At 46.7% G+C, this 25,353-nt stretch overlaps 1 protein-coding gene across 1 annotated transcript in view; it reads right to left on the bottom strand.

Annotated features, from left to right (window-relative positions):
• The window catches only part of MYCBP2 (MYC binding protein 2), a 1,075,853-nt gene that overhangs the window by 84,216 nt on the left and 966,284 nt on the right, over positions 1–25,353 (bottom strand). The window contains 2 exon segments of the mRNA XM_029603038.1: positions 3,252–3,355; positions 21,909–22,041. Of these exon segments, the coding sequence (XP_029458898.1) occupies positions 3,252–3,355; positions 21,909–22,041 (237 nt within the window).

Genomic DNA, 25,353 nt, shown 5'->3' on the forward strand with positions numbered 1-25,353 from the left:
GGGATTAAACTCCTCTGCCTTGCTGTGTCTGGAGAACGGTGTTCCGAGCCCTGGTCCTCAGTAGGATGGACTGTTCTGTTCTCTGGCAAGGTTTGAAAATCCAGAAGCCTGCCCGACTGGCGGAGCTGATGTGATCTGGATATCAGTTGTTGATGTGTACGTACTTTTCGAAGTGGACTGGTTGGTCTCATGCGGGAGCTGTATAATACTTGTGTGAGCGGTAAAAGGTCCTTCTAGCATTCCTCTTTGCTGGTTTTCTAGCCAAGGAGGGAGGGTTTGCAAGGAACGTAGAGAGATGTCGCAGGGTCTCACGGTGGTCTTGCAACTGAGCCACTGTCTGCTGGACCTTGTGCACGAAGAGATGATCTACGATGCATGGCAGATCAGCTAGTTTATTTTGGACTTCGGGCCGTAAATCAGGGGCCATAAGCCAGGTTCACCATCTAGCACGGAGTCCTGTTGCTGGCAACGGAAGGATGTTTCGAAGCAATTACATGTTGTTCGAACTTCATGTTGATGGCAGTGAGGTTCCCTTGGTGTTGTGTCAAACATAGCTGGTAAACAGCAATATGTGACACCAACATGGATCCCCGGAAGATTTTATGACCTAGACCCTCCCGAAAACTTCTGGACCTCTTTAGTGACCAGGTCAAAAGGGATGTCATTTGGAGGGATCATCTCTTCTGGTGGAGAAGGCTCCGAGAGGAGGTTGGTTTAGGACTCGATGGGATCGGTGCCGAAGCGGGATTAGAGTCCCCATAGCCCTTCGAGGATCCCGGGATAGGTATAGGGGCCTGTGGAGGCTCAGAAGGACACGTTGGCGTCAATGACTTAGGCTGTCATTAGTAGGGTACAAATGAGGGCAGCGAGGCGGTGCCGCAATGGTGCGAATATTGATGGCTCTGGTGTTGGTGCCGGTATGGGGGCCGACATCGATTGAGGTTGTAGATTCTGGAAGGCATCAGGGACAGCCTGGTGGACGAGGATGTCCAGCTCCTCCCTGGAGTTGGTATAGGTAACACAGCTACAGGGGGAGGCAGGCTAGGCATTACTGGCACTTCCACATGGATCTGTGGTGGCTCAGTACCCAGCACCGGTGGGGAACGCCTCGGTGCTTCGGGTGCAGAGGAGCATGGAGACTCTTGTACCTGGGCCCGCTTCGCAACTGGCTCGATGGACATCGATGCTGATGTGGTATTGGTGACGGCACCGAATGCAGAACCCTGTCGGTGCCGGCAACGATGTTTCCCTCGGTGCTTGGCCTGGTCATTCTTCAGCACCGAGGAAGGTGCCACTGCTGTCCTGGATGGCATTGGTGACGGATGGCCACCATGCCTCTACTGCTCCTGGCATTGTTTTTCGCCTAAGGATTACACGGGGCTCTGGATGAGGTCCTGAATTATGGAGCGTTTTCGTTAGTTGAGGGCACTGAGGCATCGATGGAGGTATCGATGGCGGCTTAGACAGTATCGACGGCATCGATGGCGGCATCAACGGTGGCATCAATGGTATCGACAGCATTGATGACGTCCCTGATGGCATCGACGGTGACCTTGACGGTAGCCATGAAGGGATTGATGGGGGCCTCCACGGCATCAATGGGAACCATGGATGCCCCGATCCCTCTAGCCCTGATGGACCCGGTGGAAGATCGCAGCAAGGACACCCGCTGGCATCGTGAGGCGGACAGAGTGTGATAGACATAGGGAAAGAAAAAAAGAGGGCCGCAAAATGGTTGATAACCCGGGGGAACCGACAGTGAGTTGACAGGAACCGACCAGAGAACACAGAATAGTACTCACCGAGCGTCGATGAAAATGTACGCGAAGGGAGACCCGTGTAGGGAAATTATTTGTGAAGTAAAACTTCAAGTTTTTCCGTCAGGAAGTTGTGAGAAAAAATCTCACAGAGCTCCTAAACACGAGGCAACCGCAGTGCGGAAAAAAAGAGACTGAAGGGAGACCCCTGTGACACAGGGATCATGGCATGCTGGGCATGCTCAGTGTGCCAGTCAAAGTTCTGTAATAGGGCTCCGCCTAATGACGTCACCCATATGTGAGGCCTACCTTCCTGCTTGTCCTGGGAGAAAGATCTAATCACATGAGGACTTTTTATAGTCCCATACATTACAGATTGAGACTTTGCAACAAACAACTACTGGGACTGTTGTCAGTGCAAGCCCCTCTTATTCAAGATAAAATTGTGGTAAATCGGAGGCTGGTTTCGAAGATCTCCCTAGAATAACGTTTTAAATGTTGAGAGATAGTCTTAGAATACCCTCTACAGCTGTGCCCTTTATCCTGAAGGCTTAATACCTCCTTAGTGGAGTTAGGGCTTTTGATAGGGAGTCTGGAAGAGACTATAGGACTCAGTGGGCGGTTGGATTTGGATGTTACAGCATTACTAGAGTCCACTGTGATAGATGAAGATCATAGGGCTAAGATCATACGGCTATCTTGTTTGTTACTTTTGCTTCACTGTAGGATTGTGATATGGTTTTTAGACTGTATTTTTGCTGTGCTTGTATTTTATTTAGGAGTCAAAAAATGGATATATCCTGATTTTTCTAGGGCTACCCAGGAGAGAAGGAATACTTTTCTTATTATGTGCAATGAAGTTGTAGCTTTTGGGGCACATATGTTGAGATTTCCTTGCAAGTGTTGGTTACTTTTCTCTCTGAAAAATGTGTGTTCTTTGAACCTTCTCAGCTTCATTTTTCATTAATTCCAGGCTTCCAGCTAGAAGAAGCCCCCCTGATCTTGTGACTGAGGTAGCTGAGGAGAGAAATGTGGAATGATACTCTGTTAGATTTATGTTAATAATGGGTTTTCTCTTCCGAGAATAATTTTCCTTTTCATTATTGTAGGTGTAACTTTCCTTTGTTTTCTGGGCCTTTCTTCACAATCACTTTATTTTTTTCGTCAACATTTGTATACTATCATTCTGTAGACAATTTAGCATGGATATTATTTTTCTTTTTTTCCTGTTTGTTTTATTGATGATTTTGTTTATTAATATATTGCATTTATGCTACAAGTTATGCTTGTATTCTTTAATAAAAGTATATATTGAAAAAAAAGAAAACCTATTTTAAAACAGAATGACGCTAGCTGCTAATTTTTTAATGTGTATTCTTGTTATAACTCAGTAAAGACAAGGACTATATATCCTAAATAAGGAGCATCAAACTGGGCTTCTAAAGCCCCACATCAGTCCACATGTGCTATTTTGCAGCAACTCATTTTGCCTACCTGACAGTCGGCATCAGAGCAGACACTGCCGACTGCTGATAGCTCTGTCCCATTCCTCGAACCACAGAAGCGGCAAGCTTCAGAGCTACTGGTTGTAGGTTTACCTGCATTTAAAAAAATCATATACCTCAGAACCTTGCTGAAACTAAGAAGAGATACTGACAACACATGATGTTCTCAAACACTAACACATGAAATTTGTTTCTTGTATGTGAACTGTTGGAATAACTAAATGTTGTACTGAATAAAATGTTAAATTACGGGTCTTTATATGTTTAACAAATTACATGATCCACTTGACTTGATGCCCTGTAGTGGCATTTTTTATATTAAACATAAAACTAACAACACTGCATTCCAAAGAGCAAGCCCACATGAATGTTATCAATAAAAACAAAAATACTTTATTTTATTTTTTTTTTAAAGTTCATAACCATGGTGGCAGCAGCAAAGAAGGGCAACAAAGTCAACCACTATCAACATTCTGCAATGTAAAACATTGCACATTTGCAGGTGGACTGGGTCATATGCACTGCTTTGCTACTGCCAGCATGGTTATAAACTTATTTGAAATAAAGTATTGCTTTATTTCTGGTGTTTGCACAGCTTTGCTGTTTGGATTGAGCACTGCTGACCTTGTGACTGGCTTCTGGATGTAAGATTTGTGGCTTTGGTAATATTTTTTATATTATTAACAAAATTGCCAGTGCAGGTAAAAATTGTACTTAAAAATCTATCCAAAATAATACAACTTGAATTTTCAAGTTTAAAGGAAAATTAGTTCCTGTAGTACCACGGATTAGTCAAGACTGTGGGTTGAGCCTTCTTTCCAGCAGGTGGAGACAGACTAAAACTGAAAGGATATCCTATATGAGGACAGAGCCTATCCTATAACCCTTCAGTATAACCAATGTCAAAGCAGAAAATAACAAAACCTGAATAGGATCAAGCAAGTAACCATAAAGCTCAATGGAGCAGCTGTAGAACAATGTAAGAAACATGGTATGACTAACCGCTCTTGCATATCCTTGTTGCTTGAGCAACCAAGGCTTCCGGTGTATTGCTCAGTATTCTTGCACAAAAATGATGTATGGAAATCTATGAATCTGCAAGAGAAACAAACTTCGAGAGGACAGAAGACAGAAACAGGGAAGGGCGTCTGGACTGATCCGTGGTACTACAGGAACGAAAATTAACAGGTAAGAACTAATTTTCCTTTCCCTGTACGTACCCGGATCAGTCCAGACTGTGGGATGTACCAAAGCTTCCCTAAACCGTGTGGGACTGAGACAGTCCCGCTCGAAGCACTTGTAGCCCAAAAGAAGCAAGAACCGGAGCTGGCACATCCAGGCGGTAGTGTCTAACAAAGTATGTAAGGACGTCCAAGTGGCGGCCCTGAAAATCTTCTGCGGAGAGATCAAATGACTCTCCGCCCCGGAAGTAGCTTGAGAACGCAGTGAATGAGCCTGTAGGCCCTCGGGAACCGCCCGACCTTGACAAAGATAGGCAGAGGAGATCGCGTCCTTCAACCACCGTGCAATAGTGGTCTTAGAAGCCGGCTTACCCCAATTGGGCCCAGTCCAGAGGACAAAAGATGGTCTACGACCCAAAAGCCATTGGAAACCTGGAGATAGCGAAGTAGAACCCGTTTGGCATCAGGCTGACGCAGATTGCCCCTAGTCGCAGGGGAAAACGCAGGGAGTTGTACCGACTAGTTGGCATGGGAGTTAGAAACAACGTTTGGTAAGAAGGAAGGGCCCGTCATGAGGGATATCCCGGAATCGGAAAATCGCAAAAAAGGTTCCCGACAGGACAACGCTTGGATCTCCGAGATCAGACGATCAGAAGAGATAGAGACTAGAAAGACAGTCTTAAACGTAACAGCATTGAAGGTAGCGCGACGGACAGGATCGAACAGAGTCGCACAGAGGGCCCGAAGTACCAGATGAAAATTCCACGATGGGCAAGTGGGCCGAGAAGGTGGACGTAGAAGCTAGACGCCCTCCAAGCTCCGAATCACGTCCAGGTGGCCAGTTAAGTGATGACCTTCTACCTGACCCAGGAGAGAGCCTAGAGGGAAGACCTGTACGTGCAGAGGACGAAAGGAAAGACCCTTGGAGAGACCCTTGTGGAGAAAAAGGGTTGGCCCTGACAATCCAGACGTCCAAGGAGGGGTAGAATAAGGATACCTTCCCGGCAAAGAGCTGTTGCCACCACCACCATGACCTTGGTGAAGGTGCGAGATGCAGTCGCGTGACCGAAGGGAAACGCCCGAAACTTGAAGACCCGGTTAAGGATGTGAAGTGAAGGAACTTCGGTAGTTGCGATGAATCGGAATATGGAAATACGCCTCTGACAGAACGAGTGAGGCGAGGAACTTTCCGGGGCGAACCGCCACGAGGACTGCTCGCAGAGTTTCCATGTGGAGTGCGGGATCTTGAGAGCTTGGTGGATTCCCTTGAGGTCGAAGATCGGCCGAAAGACACGACCTTCTGGGGAATGACGAAGGAAATAGAATACTGGCCTGTGGCAAGATCGCTCTCTGGAACCGGGACCACCGTGCCCAGACACAGGAGCCTGGAGAGAGTTTGCTCCACCGCTTCCCGCTTGGACCGCCCGCACGGGGAAAATAGAAAAAGATCCCGAAGATCTCGAGCAAAGTCGAAGGCGTACTCATCTCTGAAAATGTCGAGGATCCACTGGTCAGACATGATTTTGACCCATTCTACGAAGAACAGGGAAAAGCGGCCACCTAGGAATGGGACTGAGGAATGAGCCAAGTGAACTCCATTGTGTGGTAGGCCTAAGGGTGGAGAGCGTGGGCTGGCCCTCGCGAAAGGGACGGCGCCCACGGGAAGGCTGCGACCAAGAAGGAAAAACACCCTGAGGAGCCACCCCGCCTGCGTGGGGTATACCGTCTCTGGCCCCGAAAACTTGGAAGAGAGGGTGTAAAAGAACGGGATGGTTTCGGACGGGCCTCCGGAAGCTTATGGACCTTACTTTCCCCTAAGGAATCCATAAGATTCTCAAGGTCCTTGCCAAAAAGCAGCTTACCTTCGAACGGCAACATGCCCGACCGGGCTTTGGAGGATGGCACGGCCAACCAATGGCGCAGCCAGAGGAGCTGTTTGGCAGACATCGTAGAGGCCATTGCCTTTACCTGGACTCGAAGAAGGTCGTATGCTCAGCCTCTGCGTATGGGAGGTCCCGGGTGCAGAGCAACTGTTGAACCCACCTGAGACCTGCCCACAGCATGAGACTGCTGCAAATAGTCGCACGTACCCTCAGTGCCAGGACATCAAAAATGTGCTGCACATGAGCCTCGAGCATGCGGTCCTGGGCGTCTAAAAAAACCGTGGAACCCTCCAGTGCCATGGCCGCAGAGTAGTCCACGGAGGGATTATTGTTTTTGTTTGTTTTTTTTTTTAATCAAAGCATACCTCCGGGAGGGGGTAAGCTCGTCCATGGCACGGCCGTCTCTGAGTCCCGCCTCGGGAGCCTCCCATTCCTGCAGGCGCAACAACTTGTGTGTGGGATGAAAGGGGAAGGCACTTGCCGGATCCCTGAGTCCCGCCAGGACCGGGTCCATATCCTCGGGCAAAAAAGGCCATAAGGGTGTCCGTAAGACCCTGGAGTCGTCCCCCTCCAGGGGTGGGAATCCTCCGCATCCGGATTGGCGGCAGGATCTGGGGAGACCGGCTCCACCAGGGGGTCGGGGGGGCACCCCCGGGTTTACCCGCACCCCTAGGGACCCCGGGGGCTCTGCAGCCGGTCTAACCGTCAATGGCGCGGAGCGGGAAATTTTCGCCGTGGGGGCGTCAAGGGGGGGGACATTCCTCCACCTCCTGCAAGCTAGTTAAATACGGATCATGCAGGAAGAGGGCAAATTCTGTTAAAAAATGAGCCCCTAATGACCCGGGTAGGGGAGGGGGTGTCAAAGAACCCAGCCTGGGGGATTGCGGGGCTCAAATCGGGGTGTGGCTGTTAAAAAAAATCGGCCCCCCCAGCCCCAGGGAGCTCCAAAAACGGAGCCGATAAAAAATTCAAAATGGCCGCCGCTCCTGGGTTTTCCCAACCCGGGAACGGCCTGGCCAAGCTCTGGGGACTCGATCCCCGGGCTAAATTTGCCTGCTCTGCCGGGGAGGGACCTTCTCCACCCGGCAGGGAGGCAGAGCAGAGGCCCCTTCGCAAAAAACACGAAGGGGGCTGACCCAGAAGAGGCAGGCTGCCTGCCGCAGCAAAGAGAGAGCAGCTCTGAAGAAAAAACTGCAGAGAAAAAAAGTGTGATTGACAGCCTGCAGGCCTGGAGTGAAGCAGGGGGGAAACCTGCTGACTCCTGCCTGTTTGGCTGCTGGTTCAAGCCCTGAGAGAACCAAAAATAAAGGATATGGGTCTGCTGCTGCAGGTAAATATTAGAAGTACTGGAAATACTTAATAATTTTTTTTTTTTTTTTACAGACTGAGCACAGCAGCGGAAACCTATGACCCCTCGGCAGCCAGAGGAGGGGGAGACGAGAACTGGACTACCAGACTCTGTCCCCACACCTGGAAGCGTTAACGGACACAGGCTATGCACTGCACAAGGGGCAAAGCCCCCCTGAGTTCGGCAAGAACCAGGAGATGGAGCAGTCTCCTGAAGAAAAATTCAAAATCTACCAACTTCCTAATCAACTTTAACTTTTTCTAATTTTTTTATTTTGACAGGAAGAAAAAGACAAAATCCCTAAGGAATAAGTACTAGCTTGATCCTGGAAGAAATGAAGAAAAGAAGGCTGACTAGCCTAGAACAGGAGACCGAAGGGAGACCTGCTGGAGACAGACAAATACTGAAGAGTTATAGGATAGGCTCTGTCCTCAGTTTTAGTCTGTCTCCACCTGCTGGAAAGGAGGCTCAACCCACAGTCTGGCCTGATCCGGGTATGTACAGGGAATTTAGGTTTTTAAATTTACTATTTCTAGTCCATCTTTCATAGCTGGGCAGCCCCATCAAAGCAAATTAGAATTAGATTAAAGTGAAGTTACATTCTGGTACGCTTTATAATTTGAAGTCAATACAACAGAGAAAAGGGCAAGAGTTAATACAGAAAAATGAAAAAATTATAAAGAGGAAGATCAGCAATGTCAAAGAGAAATCTTAAGTTACAAATTCCATGCAGTTAGTCGAGAATAAAGCATATAGTGTCTAGGTTCTGTTGGCTTATTGCCTTTCATAAGCCATAAAGAGAGGATTGTTTAGTCCATGGCTTTAGTGGCTAAAGACCCAGGTTTTCAGTTGGTAATGGATTGATATATACCTTGTAGTGTCTTACAGGAAGGGAGGGAAAGAATTACACAGATCAAGTGCAGTGCCCAAAAGATTCTGGATTTTGTTTTTTTCAACTAAATAGCTTGGCATTAACAAGGAGATCCCTGGGCTAGCCAGGTGGCTTAGTGGAAGTGCTGTGCACTGCCAAGCACGAGACCTGAATTTGATTACTGAGTCTGTTTGTTGCACTCCAGGACTGGATTTTACCCCTCAGCTAGACTCAAGTTGCAAGCACATTTATAAAGCTGCAGTCTGACACCTAGATGGGAAGTGAAGTATAGAAAATGAAGGATCTCCCTATCCCACAAGAAATTGCAAATGAAGGTTTATAGTGCCAAAACCCAGTAGAGGCCAGTTCTGATTGAATTCAAATCCAGGAGGAGGAGGGTGGGGGTGGTTGAACTGCTATGTCATAAAACCCAGGCCGGTTCTGACTTAGATCAAACCCAAAGGAGGAGGGTGGAGAGTTGAACTGCAATGTCACAAAGCTCAAGAGATCTTCTAATTAGAATATAATTAGACCAAAGGTCTATAAATAAGGAATAATTTATGGTTATTCTGGCAACATAGAAGCATCAACATTTCTTATCAAAGTTTTCTATGGATTAGAGCAGCACTTAGCCTACTTCTGAGACTGGTTTCTTTGATCAGGACACAACCTAAGGTCCAGGCTAAAGCATTTGTGTAGTAGAGCATCACACAGCTTGCCTATGAGGAGATGCAGTCCATACAGCCTATATCAGTGTTAGCAGCAGTATCAACTATTTAATGGAACACCGCTTGTAAAGTCTACAGTATACAAATTGGCACATATATCTTACCTGGAACCATGGGATTATTACTTTAACTTTTCATAAGTATATTTCAATATAGAAAAAAGATCCAAGGCAGATGAGTTTGGGAGATGTGATTATTCTTGATAGGTAGTGGATGCCTGCAACTGCACTGTAACCAAATAGACTAGCTCAGCAGAACACCCCCAACTAGTAACGTCAGTCAACATCACCATTGCCGTTTCCCTAATTAGGGGCTGCCTGCAGGCATAACTGGAGCTGGTACATTGAATGAACGGCACACTTTATTGGGATGAAGTCCTATGTGCCTGCATAAGACTACAATAGTGTTTCTTGATCTATTGCTGATTGACTGGGGAAGGTTGTGCCCTACTGTTAGTGACACCAATCATCACCACCATTGCTATTCCCCTACTTAGGGGCTGCCTGCAGGCGGGCCTTTATTTGGCTTGCCAAAGGGCCTGCCCATTTGTGTGCTCCTTCATGGGGACAGAGGGAGTAGATATACTGCTGTTTCAAAATTATTAAGGAGGATAGCTGTGAGTATAAAAAATAATTCTTTATGTTACGTTAATTTAAAGCTGTAATTAGTTATTATGAGGTTGGCAATGTTGGTCTACAGGTTAGTTTTGATTTTCAGATGTTCTATTTATTTTTTGATTTTAGTGAGTTTCAAGTGTTGGGAATTTTTATGGATGGCCTTACTAAACAGTATTCCATTCCAAATGTGGTTGCTAATGGCAGATACAATGGGGGTTGCTGAAAAGGCCAAAGTATGATGCATATTTTCATGGCAACTGTTTAATTTATCCACAGCTTAAAAATGGAGAGGAAATGCTGTCCTGCCTTAAAGTGTTGAAGTTAGGCTACATAATTGCAAGTTCTGAAAGACACAAAGGGCTTGATGAAAATAAGATTAGATGTTTCATTTGTAACAGAATCATGACACAGATTTGGATGTTATATTGTTAAATGAGATATGTCCATTAGGTTATGTTTATGAGGGACCTTCAAGAGATAAGGGGAGGTGGAGTTTAGTCATTTTTAGAAGTGATATGCAAATTAATAAGACTACCTGCACGTTTAAATGATGGTGAAAAGGTATGTTGACTAACATTGAGGCCGATACAGTAAAGTTCGTGAGAGAGTGCCCAGTGTCCTGTGCGCGCGATACAGTAAAACAAAATGTTTAAATTAGGGCCCGCGGGGAGGTGGAGAGCAGAGGGAGCAAACTTACCATTTGGCTGTGGAATTTCCCAGGGTAAGATTTCTTCTTGCCCAGAACTGTGATTACTTTCAGCTGTAACTTGTGAGACCCGTGTGGACGCTGAGAGGGGCGTACCGGAGGCGGACCCGGAACTGAATATTTAATGATGCTTGCGCCAGCGCGCAGCAGACGCCGGCGTGCAGCTTAAGGCGCGCGGCTAAGCTGGGCTTTGCCGGGATTTCGCTGGATACTAATCTACAAGTTTGGTGAGTGAAATATATATTTCCTTAGAATCTCCCTCTCTCTCCTAAACCTCAACATAGAGATCCAAGTTAACTGCGACGTGGAGGAACTGAGAACTCCTGTTTTATATATTTTCTTATATGCTGTTACACTGGTACGTGGAACCAAGGCCGGTGACCGCTTACCTTGAGTAGTTGAACTTCTTGGAACTGGAGGCTCGAAGAGTGGCGTTGGGTAGGACACCCCTGGTAGTCCAGGTAGAGCCAACAGTGATGACAGGAACCAGAAAGAGTAGTCCAACGGCAGGCAGCAAGCAACAGGAACCACGGCAACTTATCCAAAGACAGGCAGAAGGCAGAGTAATCCAGTAACATAACAGTCCAGACCAGGGCAGGCAGCGAGCAACAGGAACCACGGCAACTTATCCAAAGGCAGGCAGAGTAATCCAGTAACAGTCCAGGCAGCAAGCAACAGGAAACACAGCAAAGAAACTCCCCAACACACTTGTAGCCGAAGCAACACGGAAGAGAAGAAGCTCCCTTAAATAGGGCAGGTTTCCCGCGCTGCCCAGCACTTCCGCCGGCGTCTGACATCAAAAGGGGGCGTGGCCAAGCCCCGATTCGCGCGGAGCCACGCCGCGGGGGATGCCAGCGTCAGGGGGAAACACCGATGCCATCGGGAGAGTTCCGGCAAGTAACAGATGCCTCATTCCACCCGGAAAAGGAAGGCTAAGGAGCGACACGCCTCATCTGCTCCAGAGGCTATACCTATTGTGGGTCCAATGGGTTCTCATATCCTCCGTAGGATGAATGTGGAGGCAGAGAACTCACTGAGCACACTGGGGGGAGAAGAAGAGCCACCAGGTGCTGTAGAGTTATCAACAACACTCTCTCCCAAAGGGAGATCGACACCGCCGAATCCAGCTGGCAGACTCCTGATGGAGGGGGGAAAGATCGGGCTGCCCAAAGAGGAGAGCCAGATAGAAGATCCCTTGAGGCATAATGACCATCTGGAAATACTGCCGGAACTTATTAACAGCCAGGAGGGCGGTGAAAACTCTAGAAGGATGGCAGATGAAGTTCAAGGAGAGAACTTTAATGAAATTTCCTTATTTCCATTTAAAGAGTTGCCAAGACCTCAAATTTTCAGTATGGAACTTATTTGGGGGGCTATTAATGCCTTAAATAAGAATATGGGGTCACAAATGGAAATTTTAATTAAGATGCAATCAGATATTAGAATAAGAGTGGGAAAAGTAGAAAAAGATAATCAGCAAGTTATAAGTGATGTTTTAATACTTAAGAATGATTTGGGAAAAGTTAATGAGGTACAGACTGCTATCATTAAAGAACAAGTTAAGGTTGAAAATTTAGAAAATGTTTCCAAAAGTAGAAATATTCGATGTATACATTTTCCAAAGTTGCAGACTACTACCCCTATTCAAATCTGGAGAAGATATTTGATGGAGGTACTTGATATTCCAGAAGCTACTTTGCCAATTACCTCTAAATTATATTTCCTTCCACCATTAAAGAAAACCTCCAGATTCGAACAGGGTAAAGATATTCCTGAACAGGAATTACAACCTGTCCATGATTTGAATTTAGATATTTCAGAAATTTTGGAAAAAGAGACCGAACTAGCAAAATCTGCCACACTTTTGGTAACTTTTATGTTAGAATCCGATAAAAATTGGATAATTAAAAAGTATTTTTTGAATATTCAAATTCAAAAGAATTTCTTGGCTGTAGAGTCCAGATCTTCCCAGATCTATCACGTCAAACCCAGAAGCGTAGGAAACAGTTTCTTCTTTTGAGCCCTCAATTACTGCAGTTAGGTATGTACTTTATTTTAAAGTTTCCATGAAAATGTCTAATCAAATCCAGTGGAAATACATATATATATATTTACCCAATCAGAACAGCTTACACAATTCTTAGTTCAAAAAGGAAAACCATTACTAAACTCGTCACCAGGAACATAAGCATCCATTGAAGGAGTTAGATCTCATATAATAGATAATATACTATAGTCAAATTTCTTATTGTTGTTATATTTAATAATAATTATACCTGAAGTTGTGGTACATGGATCTCTTTTTTCTCTCTCTCTCTTATTTGAGGGCTTGAAAGACAGGTAATGAAAGAATCTATGTTTTTCTTTTTAAGAAATTTAACAAGTTTTGTAATTACATTCTATACCTGTAATTCTAGTCAAGTGTATAATTGCTTGAAGTTTATTTTAAAGTTTAATAAACATGGCGCCTCTTTTTGGACAGGAGCAGCAGCTGTCAGCGGGTTTGACAGCAGACGCTCAATTTTGCCGGCGTTGGTTCTCGAACCCACTGACAGCCACGGGTTCGGAAACCAGCCGCCGGCAAAATTAAGCGTCCGATTTTCAACCTGCGAGCTGGTTTAAAAATTTTTTTTTTTAACTTTTGGGACCTCCGACTTAATATCGCCATGATATTAAGTCGGAGGGTGCACAGAAAAGCAGTTTTTACTGCTTTTCTGTGCACTTCCCCAGCACCAGCAGAAATTAACGCCTACCTTTGGGTAGGCACTAATTTCTTAAAGTAAAATGTGCGGCTTGGCTGCACATTTTACTTACTGAATTGCATGGGAATGACTAATAGGGCCATCAACGTGCATTTGCATGTTGCGGGCGCTATTAGTCTTGGGGGGGGTTGGACGCGCGTTTTCGACGCGCTATTGCCCCTTACTGAATAAGGGGTAAAGCTAGCGCGTCAAAAACGCACATCCAAATGCGGGTTAACAGGGCGCTCCACAGGAGCGCACTGTACTGTATCGGCCTGATTGTGTGGCTTTTTGTCTTATTAAATCTTCAGCTTAGGATTCCAAATTTAATTATTTTGTGTACAAGAAATTTTGTAGATGTAATGTTGACTGATGGGATGGTCCAGAAATACAGGAGTGTTTCATTAGGAGGGGCATATTTTAGATCTATTGTTTGCCCAGAATAAATTGATTGGTGTTAATAGGATATAAATGATATGCCAAGTTCAGATCATTTTGTAATAATGCTTTCTTTACTGAATTATAAACCGGTGAAGTGAGGGTAAGAGGAGTAAAAAAAATTGATTGGGAGCAGGTAGTAATAAGTTTCTAATGAGGATGCAGATGTTGATGGATGTTAATGGATGGGATGAGGCTCTAAATATAACATATATGAAATGAATACCCCTTAGAAGAACATTGGGTAAGAGAAAGCAAAAGTGAGGCTTCATAGTTTTCTGCAGATTTGGTTATAAAAATGTGTGAATTACACCAAGAAAGAGCGTGGTATCAAAATAGGGATCCTGAAATAAGAGTGACATATGTGTTTTGCCTGAAAAGTTATTGAGATAGTGTACGGAGTGCAAGAAAAAGTCATTATATTCAACAAATTAAAGTTACACTTAATCAACCAAAGATTTGTTTTATATAGTGAGAAACTTATCAGAAGACCCTAAGAAGTGGTCATTAGATATCAGATTGTAAGAGCACAGCTAATTTTTTTTTTGTTGAAAAAAAGAGATTGCAGGCTATTTTACCACCTATTGATTTAGAAACATCAGTATTTGCAGAACACAGTAAAGATACTGTATACAGTAGTCATAGTTTACACCTATTACTATAACTGGACTCACTGAATTGATTGCTAAAGTCTACTTATTGCAATTTAGATCTAAGTCCATAATTAAGCTCTGGAATTCATTGCCAGAGGATGTGGTTACTGCAGTTAGTGTAACTGGGTTTAAAAAAAGGTTTGGATAAGTTCCTAGAGAAGTCCAGCCCCCACCTTACCCTGCCTCCCCCCCCCCCCCCCACGAAAACTCCTGGTGGTCCAGCAGGGGGGCCCGGGAGTGATCTGCTGCTCCTGGGCCATCGGCTGCCACTAACCAAAATGGCACCATGGCCTTTAACCCCTACCATGTGACAGGGGTCATCCATTGCCGCTACCATATGACACGAACTGGCCAAAGGCAAGGGATAGAATGTGCTTCAGCCCCACAGGAATCTTGTAACCCTTCCAAATTTTAAGCAGAGGAAATGGCTACCTTCAGCCAACGCACAGTTGTGATCTTTAAGGCCTTATCACCTTTCTTCGCGCGACCAAAAACAAAAAGATGGTCTGAGCGCCAAATCAAATTAGTGACCTCCAGATAACGCAGAAGAATCCGTCGTACATCCAAAAGATGCAGCACTCTTCCTTGAGGAGAATGCTTAGATCACTTTGGAAAGGACGGAAGATCCACTATCTGATTAACATGAAAGGAGGACACAACCTTCAGCAAGAAAGAGGAGACCAATTTGCTACGTGACCCCGTCCTTAGAAATATGCAGAAAAGGATCCCTGCATGACAGAGCCTGCAACTCTGAAATCCGCCTGGCAGAACAAGTGGCCACCAGAAACACTGTTTTTAACGTCAGGTCTTTCAACGTCGCCCTTCTCAAAGGCTCAAAGGGCGCACCACAGAGTGCTCGCCGAACCAGATTGAGGTTCCAATCCAGACACAGCTTCTGAACCGGATGCTGCAATTGCTTTACCTCCCATGCATCTTGCCCTTAAGGGAACCCAAAGTGGATACCTGCATGTGGAGAGAGTTAAAGGACAAACCCTCCTGCAAAAAGACTAAAATCTGGGGAACGTCCACAGATAGGGGACACAATTGGCGCTGCAGGCACCACGACTCAAAGACCTTCCAGACCTGACATAAGCCATAGAGGTAGAAGGTAGAGGAAGGTAGAAATTACCTGTTCTGAATAGTCCTTCAGACACAACCGCCGCCTCTCAAAAGCCAAGCCGCGAGACAAGTGATCCTCCTGATCTGAAAACATGGGCCTCTGTTGCAGCAAGCAGGTCAGATGGGCCAACCTGAGGGTTCCCTCCACCGTGAAATATACGAGATCCGCGAACCACGGGCGTCGCAGCCACTCTGACGCCAGCAGCACCACCAACCCGGATATGACTCTATGCGCTGCAGAACTAGCCTGACGAGTGGCCACAGGGGAAACACGTACAGCAGGATCCCCGTCGGCCAAGGCACACCAGAGCATCCAGTCCTACTGCCCCGACCTTTCTTCTGCAACTGAAAAACCTCGCCGTCTTTGTGTTGGCCCCCGTCAGCATAAGATCCAATTGGGGGATGCCCCATCTGGCACAGATACAATCCGAGGCTTCAGAGGACAGCTCCTATTCCCCTGGATCTAACTGCTGTCTGCTGTACATTGTCCGCACCTGTGACATGAGATGCCGTTATTCCCTCGAGATGGAGCTTCACCCAAACAAACAACTGCCGAGCTTCCAGAGCCACGTGACTCTTCGTCCCTCCTTGCCGGTTGATGTATGTCACTGTCATTGCATTATTTGAGAATACCCGAACCATCCTGCCTCCGATCCAGGAAATGAAGGCCTCCAGTGGCCAAACCGCCCTTGTTTCCAGGCAATTGATGGACCAGGCTCTCTCCTTCGCCGACCAAAGCCCTTGGGCAGACCACCCCAGGCACACTGCTCCCCAACCTTTGAGACTGGAGTCCGTGGCCACCATCACCCAGTCTGGGTTCTCCAGATCCACTCCCTTTTCCAAATTGCGACTTGATAGCCACCATGTCAGACTGGATCTGTACTCTTGTAGAAGAAGTAAAAGCAGATAGTACTCCTTCGACAAGAGATTCCACTTGGACAAGAGCACATTTTGCAACAGTCTCATGTGCGCGAAGGCCCATGGAACCAAATCGAATGTGGAAGCCATGGACTCCAGAACCTGTAAATGTTCCCAGACTGTTGACACCGACAGCTGAAGCAGACGCATCGCCTGTACCTGTAACGTCGTCACCCTGTTTGAGGTAAAAAAAAACACCCAGCCCTTCTAGGTATCACAAAGCACCCCCACATAGTCCAAAGACTAGGATGGCACCAGGTGAATCTTCGCCACATTTATCACCAACCCAGTGACCGCAAGGTGTCCATGACCCGCTGGAGAGACTTCAAACACTCCTCCTCCATTTTCGCACAAATAAGCCAATCGTCCAGATACAGATGAACGAACACACCTTCTCGAAGGGCTGCTGCCACTACCACCATCACCTTTGAGAAGGTTCAAGGCGCCGTGGCCAGGCCAAAGAGAAGAGTGTGAAACTGGGAGTGTTGCCCCAACACCATGAATTGAAGAAACTTCTGTGGGTCCCGTCGAATGGGAATATGGAGGTACGCCTCCGTTAGATCCAATGACATCAAGAAATCCCCTCTGCGGACCGCTGCAATTAACGTTAACGTCTCCATCCGAAAACGTGGAACCCTCAGGGCGCTGTTCTCCTTCTGCAAGTCGAGAATGGACCGAAATGTTCCTTCCTTCTTGGGAACCATGAAATAAATGGAGTACCTTCCCCGTCCCTGCTCCTCCCTCGGGACAGGAATGATCACATTTAAGCTTAACAGCCTCCGCAGAGTCCCCCACACTGCCTCTCGCTTTCTTCGAGAGATGATGAGGGACTCCAGAAAGGCTTCCCTGACAGGACAAGAAAATTCTAGTACGTAACCTTCACGCACCACCTTTAAAACCCAGTTGTCCAAGGTAATCTTGGCCCACTCCTAGTAAAAGCTGGACAATCTTCCCTCTACCACTTCTATGGAGGAATAAGTGATTCTGGCTTCATTGTGATGACTTTCCACCACTGGCCCCCTTGGCTGGCACTATCCCTGGAAGGTCTGCGGGTGCTTCGAAAAGATTGCTGCTGTCCCACAGATTGCTTTGCTCCTGCAGCCGAGGAGGGCTTGCCTGACCAGAACCTATACAATTCCTGAAACTGGGACCAAGGTGGAAACACCTTCTTTATTTATTTTATTTAAATTCTTTTAATATACCGATGCTCAAGACCAGGTCTTATCGTACCGGTTTACAATAAACTAGGGGGTAAACCAGTTAACACTGAAAGCAAAAGTTACATTACAACAGGGAATGTGGAACAAGGCTATTAGAAAAAAGGGATAGATTAACAATTTCTAACTGGAGAGCAGTGCATGTAAGCAGATAGTAATTGCTTACATGGTGAGAATTATATACAATTTACACAGTGAAGTCGATTAGGCAAGTTATATGAGGGCGCAGTTAGCAGAGAAACAGTTCCTTTGTGTGGCGGAAAGAGGACACAACTGTGGGGTGTTGGTCCGTGTGGATTACCATAAGGCTTCTTTCAAGGATATGCTTGGGCGAACAGCCATGTTTTTAATTTTTTTCTGAATGTGATATGACAATGTTCCTGGCGGAGATCTGGCGGGAGAGAATTCCAGTGATGTGGACCGGCAGTTGATAGCGCTCGTTTTTCAATGGTGTTGTGTATAGCGGATTTGTTCGGGGGAACCTGGAGGGAGTCTCTGTATGCAGATCTGGTAGGTCTTGCTGAGGAGTGTGGTTTGAGGGGTAAGGTGATTTGGAGAGAGGATTGCTGAAATATGGTTTTGTGAATGATGGTCAGTGTCTTGAAGATAATTCTGTAGCGGATGGGTAGCCAGTGAAGTATTTTTAGAATCGGTGCGATGTGGTCCATACGGCGAGAGTTTGTGAGTATCCTGGCTGCAGCGTTTTGCAGCATTTGAAGAGGTTTGGTGGAAGAGGCCGGGAGACCAAGCAGCAGCGCATTACAATAATCAATCTTTGAGAATAGTATGGCTTGAAGGACCGAGCGGTAGTCATGGAAGTGTAGGAGAGGTCTTAACTGTTTTAGGACCTGTAGTTTTTGTAAAAGCCTTCTTTAGTGGTGTTGTTAATGAATTTTTTAAGGTTCATTCTGGAGTCTAGGATGGCTCCTAGTTCTCTCACTTGATTTACTAATGGTGTATTAGTAGTGTTGGCTAGTGGGTTATTATCATTGGGGGAAATGACCAGCAGTTCCGTCTTGGACGTATTGAGAACAAGGCTGAGGCTTGTGAGGAGGAGGTTAATGGCGTGAAGGCAGCTATTCCAATAGTTTAGTGTCGGAAACGGGATCCTTGATGGGGATTAGAATCTGCACGTCGTCCGCATAAATGAAGTAGGTGAGGTTGAGGTTATGGAGCAGTTGGCATAGGGGGAGGAGATATATGTTGAATAGGGTCGGTCTTGCTGGTCTTCCAATCCTCAGGCAACCTGTTCCCTTTGGACTCTCCCAAAGTTTTCATCAGCTGATCCAAATCCTCTTCAAAAAGAAGCTTCCCCTTAAAGGGAAGAATACAGAGCTGTGCTTGGACCACATGTCCACCGACCAATTTCGCAACCACAAAAATCTGTGAGCTGCTACTGCTGAGACCATGTTCCTGGCTGAAGTGCACACCAAGTCACATCTGCGACATAAACCACTCCAGACTACAAGCGTGCTGACAGCAGAGAACTGACATCCCCTGAGGAGGCTTGCTCTTGTGTCTTCTGCACCCAGCACAAAAAAGCCCTCTGCATTATGCTGCCACAAATCGCGGCTTGGAGACTAAAAGTGGAAACTTCAAACAACTGTTTCAACTGAATCTCCAACTTGCGGTCTTGAACATTCTTCAGGGCGGCAGCCCCCGCCACTGGGTTGGTCGTCTTCTTGGTCACCGCCAAAACCCCCACATCAGCTCCAAGATCTCCTCCATGAAGGGGTAAAGCTTAGCCATGGCCCTAATGACCTTTAGACCCACTTCCCGGTTCACCAACCTGCGAATCTTCTTAGGTAAGGGAAAAGCACTAGGCGGGCCCCGCAGCCCATCCAGGACTGGATTCACGCCCTCATTATCCAACTCCTCTTGAGCCACTTTCACCCCCAATTCCTGCAACACCTGCAGAATAAGGGAACGCAATTCATCCTTCTTAAACAAGCGGACCACCCTAGGCTCATCCACTTCTGGCACAGGAAACTCATCAGAGTCCAGCTTATCCTTATTCATATCTGGGTCCGCATTCAAGGTTGAGTCCGCGTCCACATTCGGATTGGCCCCCTGCCAATCCAAAGGATCCTCTGGAATATCATCAGAGTTTTCCCCATCCCTGGGATCAGCCTCCAAACCTGCTCGATCCAAACTCAGGTGTCAGAGCAGATCTCCAGACCCACCGGCAGGGACCACCTTAGGACTCTTGGAAGCACGATGGGAAGGTCTCCCCTTCAGACACTTGACCCCTGCCCCCTTCCTCGCCAGGAAGGCCTTATGGAGAAGCAGAACAAAATCTTCGGGATCCTCAGCCCCCTGTTCTGGAAGGCGGTCATCCGAATCACCTCCTCTATCCCAACCTTCCTGCACCACAGGTGACAGGGGGGAATCTCTGGAGTCAGCAGGCCACTGACTGCGATCTCTGCAAGCACGGCTGTCCCCGAGGCCCCAGTGGGACAACAGCCATGGCCCCCTGATGAACGAAGGGCCCTCTTCTCCAAGCCCCCCCCTCCCCCCCGTCGAGGTACCTTCACCTGCCGCCTTGCAATCAAAGCACAGGGATCTACTGCTGAACTGTGCAGACCAGACCCAGCAGGCCGCCATGTGAGGCTTTGGCGCCATTATGCATTCGGCGCACAGCATCACTGGTCGCACCCGCGGCTAAACACCGTGCCACGCGCAGACCCGCAGCATGACAACAGACCCAGCAGGCAGCACACACGGCTGCAATGCCATGTGCTGCAAAATCAAAGGAAATCGGCCTGGGAGGTGCACGGGAAAAAAGTTGCAAGGGCAGTCGGCCCAGACAACAGAGCTCCGTGGCGGTGCTGGCCTGAATGGCGCGCACAAGGCAAATTGAAGCCGTACCCACGGCTCCCTACCAGCTCGGCTGTTACCTCCTCAAAGCCTCCGGGACCCTCGGGGAGAGGGACAACCTTCCCTTCCTGAAAGCGCCAACAGCTCCCGCTGTCCCAGGGGCACTCATCACCTCAGACTGTTCCCTTTAGCAAATGCAATAAAAAAGGAGCTTCCGTTTTCTTTTTTTTTTGTAAATAGCACCTTACAAGGCAAACAATAGGGTACTTCCCTGACAGGCCAGCGAAGACTCATGAGGAGACATCAGAGGCCCTGGCTGTCAGGACCTCCGGCCAGACGAGGATGAACAGCCAGGGGTTTCCAACCCACCAGTCGCCCTGCTCCACCTGAGGGATGGTCCACAAAGGAGCCTAACACCTCAGGGAGCCTTCAAAACTTATTCTAACAACTTCTCTTTTCCTTTTGTCAGACTGCAGGTTTGCACCTCTACCATCTACTAGAGACAGAAATACAGAGACTACAGGTGGCACTTCGGTTATGTAGCAGTGCCTCAAAGTTTTGTTCTCTGCTTCCATCTGCTGGTAGGGATACATAAAACCACTTGTCTGGACTGATAAGGGTATGAACAAGAAAGTGCATATGATTTAAAATACAGCTACCGCGAGTAAGTATGCTCCTAATTTTAAGATGCTACTTGAGCAAATGTACTTCACAAATCTACTTTAGGACTTTGTCAGCTTTAACAAACGCAGGCAAGAGGATTTTAAAACATGTTCATGTGAAGGACATTCCCACTTTTACCAAGCAGTCAACCAGTTTGCCCAGTCTATATCAAGTTTATCCAGACTTCTCTAGTTCTTCGTACTTACACTTCCATCCGGTGCTAATAAGCAACAGCTGCGGCTTCCAGTTTTAAAATAAGAATGTGTGTGTGCAACTGTTGGCCCACCCTGGAACGCCCATGCCCCATCCTCTTTCCCACCGCGCTCCCTCCCCCCCTATTTAAAAAAAATTTTTTTTAGCGCACACACATGCATATACGCACATAATTAGCAGCTTTTAAAATCCATGTCGCTCATGCCCAGCCCACATACTCACAAATAATGGCCTTTTAATGCAAGTAATGCTTTTTAAATATGGCCCTACCACTAACACTGTGGCTATCATGGATACTATAATAGGTTGAAGGGGAATAATAGGGAACAGTTTAAACAATAACTTATAGCCTTATGTACTAAGCATTTTTCCCCATAGACACAAAAAGGGAAAAACTGTTAAGTACATAAGTCACTTAGTATTTCACTAATATCTTAGAAGGCATTATTGCTAGCTGTGTATCCTTAAACTGCATAATAGACATAGGGTCAACTTTCTTTTAAGAAAAAAAACAAGTGCTCATATCATGTTACCTGTGTGCTCTCTAAACTCCACCATTGCTTTCATGGTTTTGGAGTCTGCAAGCGCCATGAGCCAGAACAGTTTGGTTCTCCCACAGCCTTCATGGAGATCAACTTTGATAGCTTCTTCCTCTTCTTTAAATACCTATCAATGTCAGCACAACTGAGATTAAGAAAAGAAAAGCTTCCTACAGAAAGACAGAAAATGTCAATTGGTAGATATTCAAACATATTTGGTTAAGTGAGTTAGCCAGGTAAGACTTATCCGGCTAACTCACATTGGAAATTCAGCAGCATGTTTTTTACATTACATTTTAGCTTCCACACACTCAACCACTCAAAGTTTCTTAAATCCCTTATTTTATACTCTTCCTGCATTATGAATTCAGCTGCAGATTTTAGCACACTTAGCAAAAAGGTAAACTTCTCCTTTTAGTTCCTTTGCAATGTTTCTTGCACGACATTGCTCATAACAGGAAAACTGGTTCTTACCTGCTAATTTTCGTTCCTGTAGTACCACAGATCAGTCTCCTGGGTTTTGCCTCCCCTCCAGCAGATGGAGACAGAGAAGTTTTGATTGATGCTGCGACTTATGCCGAGGTGCCACCTGAATGGTACCCAAGCTAAAAAGAGTAATAAACAATATGCCTTTTCCTCAAATAGAACAGTGGGGAGAGGAAACATTAAAGCTAAAACAAAACCCTGAAAATAACAATCCAGAACCTGTGTCTTATTTCAGAGGAGATACAGAACAAAGATACAGCAAAAAAGGTACTGAGCTGGTTACCCTAAACTCACTATCCCTCACTGGGCGGGACTCTGGACTGATCTATGGTACTACAGAAACAAAAATTAGCAGGTAAGAACCAATTTTCCTTTCCCAGATCATTCCAGACTCCTGGGATGTACCAAAGCTTCCCTATCCAGGGTGGGACCTGGAGAGTCCCGCTCGAAGCACACTCTCTCCAAAACCCCTAGCATCAGGGTCCTGGACATCCAGTTGGTAATGTCTGGCAAAGGTGTGCAAAGATTTCCAAGTAGCTGTCCTACAGATCTCCTGCGGCGACACTTGCTGACATTCAGCCCAGGAGGCCGCCTGCAAATGAGTAATGTAGGCAGATCTAATGGCTTCTTTCAACCACCGAGCAATAGTGGCCTTATTACCCCGCTTACAGCCACACCCACAGCACAAACAGATGATTGGCTAGGCAGAAATTGTTAGTCACCTCCAAATATTGCAATAGCGCCTGTTTAACATCTAACCTCTGTAAGTCTTTAGACTGAGGCGTAGCAGAGCTCAAACCGGGAAAGGATGGGAGCTCCACCAATTGATTCGCATGAAAGGAGGACACAAACATGAGCAGAAAGAAGGGAACAGTTTTCAGGGAAATACACGAATCTGTAATCCTCAAAAAGGGCTCCCTGCACGACAAGGCTTGGAGCTCTGAAACCCTCCAAGCAGAACATATGGTCACCAAAAAAATCACCTTCAAAGTAAGGTCCTTAAGAGTCGCCCGCTTCACAGGCTCAAATGGGGGCACACATATGGCTCTCAAGACCAAGCTAAGGCTCTAGGAAGGAAATGGATTCCAGATTGGGGGACATAGATGTTTCACTCCCCAAAGAAAATGCATTACATCCTGATGTGCAGACAGGGCAACACCCCGGATCTTACCACGGAAACAACCTAAGGCCGCCACTTGAACCCTCAGGGAATTAACGGACAACCCTTTAACAAGATCTTCCTGCAAAAAAGCCAACACATCTCCCATAGAAGCCTGAGTAGGCTGTATCAGATGATACAAACACTAAGCCTTAAAAACTCTCCACACCCTGACATACGTTAGAGAGGTGGAAATTTTCATGGACTGCGATCACACAATTTGAATAACCCTTATCCTTTAAATGCTCCCTCTCAAAAGCCAGGCCCCTAGACAAAAGCGATCTACTTGATCCAAAAACACGGGGCCTTGATGCAGAAGATGTGGAAGGTGAGCCAGCCGCAAAGGACCATCCACCGCTAGGTTGACCAGATCTGTGAACCATGGACGCCTGGGCCACAAGTATGACGTCGCCGGGATGAATTTCTGTACGATAGAGAACTTTGCCGATCAGAGGCCACAGCGGAAACACATAGAGAAGAACGTCTGATGGCCAAGGGAGAACTAGAGCATCCACTCCTCCTGCACCTGTCTCCCGTTGCCGGCTGAAGAACCGCGGGGCCTTGGCATTGCCAAATGAGGCGTGCTCCACTTGTTGCAAAAAAAGCCAGAAGGCTTCGTTGAACAGTTCTCACTCTCCTGGATCAAGTTGGTGTCTGCTAAGAAAATTCGCCTGAACATTGCTCGTGCCCACTATGTGAGAAGCTGCTATCCTCTCCAAGTGCAGCTCCGTCCAGGTGATGAGCTCCTGTGCCTCTTGTGCCACAGCTCGGCTCTTGGTGCCGCCCTGGCGATTTATATACGCCACTGTCGTCGCATTGTCTGACAGCATTCTGACCAAGTTTTCCTGCACTAGAGGAAAGGCCCATAGGGCTAACCTCACAGCTCTGGTTTCCAGACAGTTGATTGACCAGGAGGCCTCCTCCACTGGCCCTGTGCCGAACTTTCCTGACAGACCACCCCCCAACCAGAAAGGCTGGCATCCAGGGTCACAATAATCCAAGATGGCATCTCCAAATCCACTGCCCGATGTAATTTGTTGGGGAGAAGCCACCATGAGAGACTGGCACGAGCCGATTCCGAAAGGGGCAGAGGCAGATGGAGCACTGCTGGTTCCTTTTTGTTTAGCTTTTTTATAAATTAAGAACTTTACCAAGGAGAATAAAAAATTCAAGCACTTCCCAGTATAAGGCAGCAGGCTCTGTCCGTCTTCTGCAGGGTGAGTGAGCTGGGACCCCTGGTGTCAACCCTCTCAAGCTCCAAAAGAGAAGGCTAAGTAAGACCTTTAGCTCTTCTGCCTCAGATACCAGGGGGGATAGTCCGCCCAGGATCTGACTACCCTCTGGGAGGCGATAGAGGAGAATCCTCCTCTGAAGAAAACTCTTCCATTTTTTTTTTTTTTAAATTGTATCTATCTTCCAGACTACAGGTTTTGCACCTCTACCATCTGCTGGAAACAGAGAAATACTGAAGGACTGCAGGTGGCACCTCGGCATAAGTGTCAGTCGAAACTTCTGTCTCCATCTACTGGAGGGAAGGCAAAATTCAGGAATCTGGACTGATCTGGGAATGTACAGGGAACAGCTTTACAATGCATCCCTATGGCACTCTGCTCCATGTACTGAATTACCACCTTAAGATTGACCTTCAGCTGTCAGCTTCTTTAAAAGCCTCCTGTGTGGAACGCTGATGTGAGCTGTATTGAAATCTATGTAGACCATATCCAGTGCACTCTCCTAATTTAATTACCTATTGCCCAGTTAAAGAAATCAGAACAGTTAATACCATGTTTCACC

Source organism: Rhinatrema bivittatum, chromosome 5 (genome assembly GCF_901001135.1).
Source record: "Rhinatrema bivittatum chromosome 5, aRhiBiv1.1, whole genome shotgun sequence".
In the NCBI taxonomy this organism is placed as follows: Eukaryota; Metazoa; Chordata; class Amphibia; order Gymnophiona; family Rhinatrematidae; genus Rhinatrema; species Rhinatrema bivittatum.